This window comes from Pistacia vera, unplaced genomic scaffold (genome assembly GCF_008641045.1).
Source record: "Pistacia vera cultivar Batoury unplaced genomic scaffold, PisVer_v2 Contig1140, whole genome shotgun sequence".
NCBI lineage: Eukaryota > Viridiplantae > Streptophyta > Magnoliopsida > Sapindales > Anacardiaceae > Pistacia > Pistacia vera.
Window position 1 is genome coordinate 307,934 of NW_022195183.1, and position 6,952 is coordinate 314,885.

At 35.7% G+C, this 6,952-nt stretch overlaps 1 protein-coding gene across 1 annotated transcript; it reads left to right on the forward strand.

Moving 5' to 3' along the window:
- Positions 1-4,335: 4,335 nt before the first annotated feature.
- On the forward strand, positions 4,336-6,723 carry LOC116144569 (axial regulator YABBY 1-like). Its single transcript, XM_031430017.1, has 7 exons — positions 4,336-4,638; positions 4,771-4,926; positions 5,048-5,165; positions 6,085-6,133; positions 6,245-6,320; positions 6,479-6,553; positions 6,649-6,723. Exons 1-7 carry the CDS (start codon positions 4,546-4,548, stop codon positions 6,721-6,723), a joined length of 642 nt encoding a protein of 213 aa, XP_031285877.1. The 5' UTR covers positions 4,336-4,545.
- The last annotated feature ends 229 nt before the right edge of the window (positions 6,724-6,952 follow it).

A 6,952-nucleotide genomic window follows, 5' to 3' on the forward strand; every position in this document is an offset into this window, starting at 1 on the left:
AGAGCTTATTTCAGTAGTGACAATTAAGGGAAAATTTGGGTAACAAAGCTTGTTGTTTCCTAGGGTCAATAATTCCATAATAATGAGATAGAATAATGTTACAGTTAGTTCATATCCAATGTATGTTTAGGTGGATCTTGAATTGAGAACTGGTTGTTTTTAATTTGATATTTTCTACCATTGGAGATTTATTTGTTTCACTTTAGATTGCATTGATTACAACCCCTTTCATTATTCTGCTGTCGTGTTTACTGTTTAGGATTTTATTTTATTTTCCTGTTGTCTTCATTGTGGTTATTGGCATAGAATATAAGATTTAATTGAATCATTCCCTATGGGATCGACCCTTGCTCACCCTATATACAATTTAGTAGTTAGGTTAGTAATGTTAATTAATTTGGTGCATTCGGCACGCTACCACTCATCCTGGAACTTATCTCACTGTTTAGACTCTAATATAGAAAGGATGATAAATTATGATATTGTTATTGAGGATTTCTCTCGGTCGAGTACTGCTCATACAACTACAAGTATCTGTCCTGATCCACTAACTAACTCTCCTGCACTTTCTAATTTGAATGTCAGTGCTGTTATTAATGATTATGATGCTACTGTTAATCACTCTAGTGTTGCTGTTAATGATGTTTCTCGGTCTTGTACTACTCATTCTAACTTACTAGAACCTATTAAGTCTTCTACACCAGGGTTAGTTAGTAGTGACTCTATTTTATCTCTAAGAAACTCTAATACAGCTGAGTTATCTTGCCATTCTCCTAATGAAACAAACTCAACTCAAGATATCTTAGGTTTTGGTACACATCAAGGTTCCTTAGTTACTGATCAGGTTGCATCTTCTGGAATACAATTAGAAGTAGTTCTACCTATTCAACAGTACAAACCTATCACCAATAACCACCCTATGATTACTAGATCAAAGTCTCAATCTCAACACTTTATAGGTCAGTCCTATATTACAACTCTATCCATTTTACAAAACCAAAATCTGCTGCAAAAGTTGTCACAATTCCTGAATGGAAAACAACCATGGATAAGGAATTTGCAGCTTTATTGAAGGACAAAACTTGGGAACTGGTACTCCTTACTTCAGACATGAATGTAGTAGGTTGTAAGTGGGTTTTTAATACAAAATTGAAACTTGATGGCACTCTACAGAAGTATAAGGCAAGGTTAGTTGCAAGGGGTTTTAGTAGACCTCTGGATTAGATTACTTTGACACTTTTTCCCCAGTAATTAAACCAGCAATAATAAGAATCATGCTTTCTCTTGTTGTGCACAACAGTTGGAAAATTTAGCAAATTGACATCAACAATGCATTTTTGAATGGAGAGCTTACAGAGACAGTGTTTATGATGCAATCTAAGGGGTTTCTTGATCAACTTCAACCCAAACATGTGTGTAAACTTCATGAGGCTCTTTATGGTTTAAAACAAGCCCCAAGAGGATGGTTTGATAAATTAAAAACTACTCTTATTGATTGGGGCTTTTAAAGCAATGTTTTTTATACAAGTTTGTTCTTCTTTAAGAAAGGAACTCAAGTAATCTACCTATTGGTGTATGTAGATGACATCCTAATTACTGGGAATGACTCTACTTTAATTAGTCAGATTGTTACAAACCTGAATAGCAGATTTGCTCTTAAAACTCTCGGTGCTCTCAACTATTTCTTGGTATTTGAGGCACATAGAAATAAAGAGGGTCTATTACTTACTCAAGCCAAATATGCTAAGGACATGTTGAGCAAAGCTGGTCTCTCCGATTGTAAACCCTGTCATACCCCTATGGCTACAGGAACCAAACTTATGAAAGAAGACAGTGACCTTTTTTATCAGCCTTCATTTTATAGAAGTCTTGTAGGGGGCCTGTAGTATTTAACACTATCCAAACCTGACTTAGCCTTTGTTGTCAATTGGCTAAGTTAGTTTCTTCAATATCCTACTAAAAACCATTGGACTGCATGCAAAAGAGTCCTCAGGTACAATACAACATGGGTTATTATTCACCAAAAATCAACAGCTCACATTAGAAGGGTATGCTAATGCAGATTGGGCAAGCAATATAAGTGACAGGAGATCTACAAATAGTATTTTTCTTAGAGGAAACCTGGTTCAATGGTGCTCTAGGAAACAAAAGGTGGTTGTTTTATCCTCCACTGAGGCAGAATATAGAGCCCTTAGTCAGGTAGCAATAGAGGTTGTTTGGATTCAAAATTTATTTCAAGAACTTGGTATACACATCAACAATGTCCCTATCCTATGGTGCAATAACATGAGTGCTGGTGCCTTGTCATCGAATCCTGTTTTTCACCCCAGAGCAAAGCACGTTGAAATTGATGTGCATTATGTGAGAGAGCTGGCAGTTGATAAGAGGCTATCTGTCCAATATGTGTCCTCAGAATACCAAATTGTTGATGTTCTGACAAAAGCACTTGGTGCACATAGGTTTTTGATTCTTAAGGAAAAACTGAATGTGGTTTCCTCACTACCAGAAGTGGAGCCATCTAACTAAAGCAAGGAGAATGAGCAATGAATGATCAGAATGCAATGAATGATCAGACTACCCACTAGTTAAAGTACTCAACTACTGCTGAGGTTTCTGTTATTGTAGAGGTATTTGAGATGAGGCTACTACAAGAGTTGTTGTTTTGCAAAGTACTCAATTGCATGTTTGTAAGGATACTAGATTGTTGTATCTTTGTTATTCTCATTCACAAAATGGAGTGTTGCTGAAATGTTACTACTGAAGTATTAGAGATGAGAAGTATTTGGGATGAGGCTAATACTAGAGTTGTTGTTTTGCAAAGTGCTCAATTGCATGTTTGTAAGGATACTAGATTGTTGTATCTTTGTTATTCTCATTCACGAAATGGAGTGTTTCTGAAATAGACAGCTTGGTGAAAGGGTAAATAATGCAGTTTTGCTTAAGGGGAGATGTTAAGAAGAATCTGTATGATGGATTGTTACTACTAGTAGTGTAGTTCTGTTTAAGGGGAGATGTTAAGAAGACCGTGTGTGATGGATTGTTACTAGTAGGAGTAGTGCAGTTTTGTTTAAGGGGAGATGTTAAGAAGAATGTGTGTGATGGGATCTGTCTGCAAAGTTTACAAGTTTTGTAATAAGGTGTATTTTGTAAATTCTACAAGTAATGATGTTGCTTTTGTAATATGTAACAGAGCAGCTAATACGCTGCGTTCTGTAAGGAGGGTAATATAAATTAGCCCCACTTGTTTTCTGTTAGTTAGTTATGCAGTATACCAAAATTTCAGAATTCTTCAACTTTACTCTTTACTTTTCTTCTCTGTTTTTCTTCATTTTTTTTCTTTGGTGATCCTAAATCTTCAATAATATTGCATAAGAGTTACACATAACCCATTTCCGCAAGTGAATTAATGAATGCTAGCTAAACATTTACCTTTAAGGCACAACTTTTTGGGGAAGAGGAAAGCCATAGGCTTAAATGAGTATGGATGGTGATGGTTGTGAAACTGAACATATATATATATTTATATGAAATTTAACAAAAAACCCTAGAAATCTCTGGAAGAGAAGAAAAGGAATAACTATTCTAACCAAATTAGCTAACTGAAGCAAAAAAGAAATAGAAATTTAGGAAAGGACAAAGGTGGTAACAGGTGCAAGTCTGAACACTGAGATGGTGTCTACTGACTTAAATACGTACCTGTCTCTACTTAAGACGAGGGAGAATGAGTGGTCATGTCACCAAAGTAACATCTTATTTTCACTTATTCAAAAAAGAAGTTCATAAAACTGATAATGAGAGAATTTAAATGATATTGTCATGATTATGTTATGATATTATTATATGCTATGAACAGTGTGTCACGGGGTGTATTTAAGATGGTGTGATTGTAGGTAATTCACAAAGTTTATGTATATTCCTAAGGAGGCGGAAGAAGGAGGTGAAATGTCCGAAGTTTTAAAAGAAGGGTTAGGGTTTTGGTTCGGAAATTTAGGCAAAGTGAAAAAAGAAAAAGTGAATACAACACAGCCTCTTAACTACTGAAAATAACAAGTAAGTGAAAGCTCTATCACCCCATGCACACGTCCCTTTCTAGCTCCTCTCCCCCACATCTGCCGCCTCTCTCTCTTTCTCTTATAATACATTGGGAATGACAACCACACATATATTTATCTTACAATAAACACCATGCGTACGTGACAACAGTCTACCTCTTTGTATGAATTATATTATCATACATTCAAATTCGTATTCATGTCCATGCATCAATGTATCATTTAGTTTATTATGTATGTAAATACATCCATATGACAAGTAAACAACACCAATAAACAAAGGGCACAGAACATTTCTCTGCCTTCTTATATCTACTAGACCAAATACCTCTCTCTCTTCCATACACCTTTAATTTCTTTCTTTCACAACTCAAATCAAAGAAAAGCAGATCCAAGGTGGTTGTTAAGCTGTCAATCTATCAATCAATCAATCAATCACCCAGACCAATCATCAATCAATTTTAAAAGAGAAAGAAAAAAAAAATCAAAGAAGATGTCCTCCTCTTCTACATTGTCTTTGGACCACCTTCCTCCCTCGGAGCAGCTCTGCTATGTGCATTGCACCATTTGCGACACTGTGCTCGCGGTATCATTCTCATTTTACCACTTAACCGTTTGGTTTTCCTTTGTTCACCCATTCACCTCTCTTAGGGGTAGGGCTTTCTTTTCTTTCTTTTCTCAAAAATATATATTTCTCTCACAAGTGTATACGTTTTAGGTGAGTGTTCCTTGCACAAGTTTATTCAAGACTGTAACTGTTCGATGTGGCCACTGCACAAACCTCCTTCCTGTGAACATGCGTGGTTTGCTTCTGCCTTCGGCTAACCAGTTTCACTTGGGTCACAGCTTTTTCTCCCCTTCCCATAATCTTCGGGTATGTGATGATGAACTGCGATTTCCACTCAAAATTTCCATACACATATTATTTATATACTTGATTTGTATGATTTTATGTTGTTTTTTTTTTTTTTTTTTTACTGATTATTGTTTTGCAGGAGGAGATCCCAAATCCCCCTCCAAACTTTCTAATCAATCAAACCAACACAAATGATTCCTCTGTATCCTCTCGAGGAGTAGTTGATGAGCTTCCACGGCCCCCAGTTCTCAACAGACGTGAGATTCGTTATATTTTTCCTAATTTTCTTCTTTCTTTTTTTTCTTTAATTTCTTCAAAAAAAATTTTTTTTCATTTTATAAATTCTTAGTTTCCATGAGAATAGTTCTCTTCAATCCGCTTTGGCAATGAACCCCACACAAGAAGTGCTTTGGTCAAACGGCTTATTCCCTGTTTGTCCACCCTATTTCACCAATCGAAAAAAGTTTGATAGATTGATCATTTTGCACTTTTTTCCATGTTCAATATACAGCACTCTGTTAGAGAATCAAGAAAAGAAATCGGAAAAAGAATGACACATCTCCTTTTTTCCTCACTACGAACAGTATTGAAGGTCTTTTGGTCTTGTGGTAGAAGTAAACGTTACCTTTTGGCATATTAATATTATGCCTGCAACAATGTTCTTTGTTTCTATGACCATAACAGGAGTCCCACATGTAGATATAATTTTGACGCGTGCTTTCTAATTTACTGTTAGATAGTTCTTATGATAAACTCTAATTATAACTGCAATATTGACCCCATCTTAACAAAGAGTATATCATACTCAGTCAGAGATTGGTTTTTTTTTAATTGAACTAACCATGCTGCTTTCGTGTTTTTGAATCCTTTTCTTTTTATTTTATTTTTAATTACAATTTCTTAGAGCTTATTCTAGCTCACAGAAAAAAGCTTCACTTGCCCACTTTGCGCTTTTGTGAGGAAACTAGAGCCCATTCTAGACCGGAAAAACAGTTACTTAAGAATGATATATAGGGTGTTTTCTTCTCCCGGAAATGTAGTTGGTAAAGATTCTATGAGTAGAGAGATGAAAATGATGATGAAATGACATAGAGAACAGATAAGAAAATAAGCAGAGAATTCCGCTAAAAGTTAACAATGTGATTTTAACTTGTCCGTATGTCTGCCCACGTTCAGCTCCGGAAAAGAGACAAAGAGTCCCATCGGCGTACAACCGATTCATCAAGTGAGTAATGATTTCAGGCTCTTCAAAATCTCTCTCTTTTCTTATACATATACAAACTACATACATTATTGTTTATAAATATATTTAGATGAATGGTCCATCAATCTGCAGGGACGAGATCCAACGCATTAAGGCTGGAAATCCTGATATAACCCACAGAGAAGCCTTCAGTGCAGCTGCTAAGAATGTAAGATCCAAGACAAATCTTAGGGTTCTTCTTTACCAAATTAGGTTTTCAGTTGCATAAAGAAATTTATCAGGGTTTCATTTTATTTATATTTAAATATATACAATTTCTGACGCGAGGTCATTTGACTGAACAATGTTTTGTTTTGTTTTTGTCAGTGGGCCCACTTTCCACACATTCACTTTGGTCTCATGCCTGACCAGGCAGTGAAGAAGGCTAACGTGAGCCAGCAGGTGATCTGTGCACTCAACTCTTAATGTATATGCAAAATCTACATACGAGTGTATGACATGTATAGAATGAAAAGTTGGGTTTTGGTTATGTGTAGGAAGGGGAGGACGTGCTTATGAAAGATGGTTTTTTCGCTTCAACAAATGTGAATGTTGGTGTTTCTCCTTACTAAGAAGGGAAGGTAGGTGGTGGTGTTTCTAGGGCTCAGATCTTAGTTGCTTCTTTACCTTCTGTTTCAAGTTACTTTAATTTGCTTATTGTCTTGTAGTTTAACATGTGTACGTGGTTGATTAACTACTTCATAATCCATTATCTGCTACTTAAGCTCCTTTTAATGTTTTTATTTTACCTATTATCTATTTAAGTTTCTGTATGTCTATTTTGTTTGCCAAACACCTCGT

What these genes read in the sequence shown, in the direction of transcription:
- LOC116144569 (XM_031430017.1), top strand. Translation starts at nt 4,546, where the DNA reads ATGTCCTCCTCTTCTACATTGTCTTTGGACCACCTTCCTCCCTCGGAG. An exon ending in TTTGCGACACTGTGCTCGCG is followed by an intron (nt 4,639 to 4,770) that starts GTATCATTCTCA and finishes TATACGTTTTAG; the next exon opens with GTGAGTGTTCCTTGCACAAG. An exon ending in CCCCTTCCCATAATCTTCGG is followed by an intron (nt 4,927 to 5,047) that starts GTATGTGATGAT and finishes ATTGTTTTGCAG; the next exon opens with GAGGAGATCCCAAATCCCCC.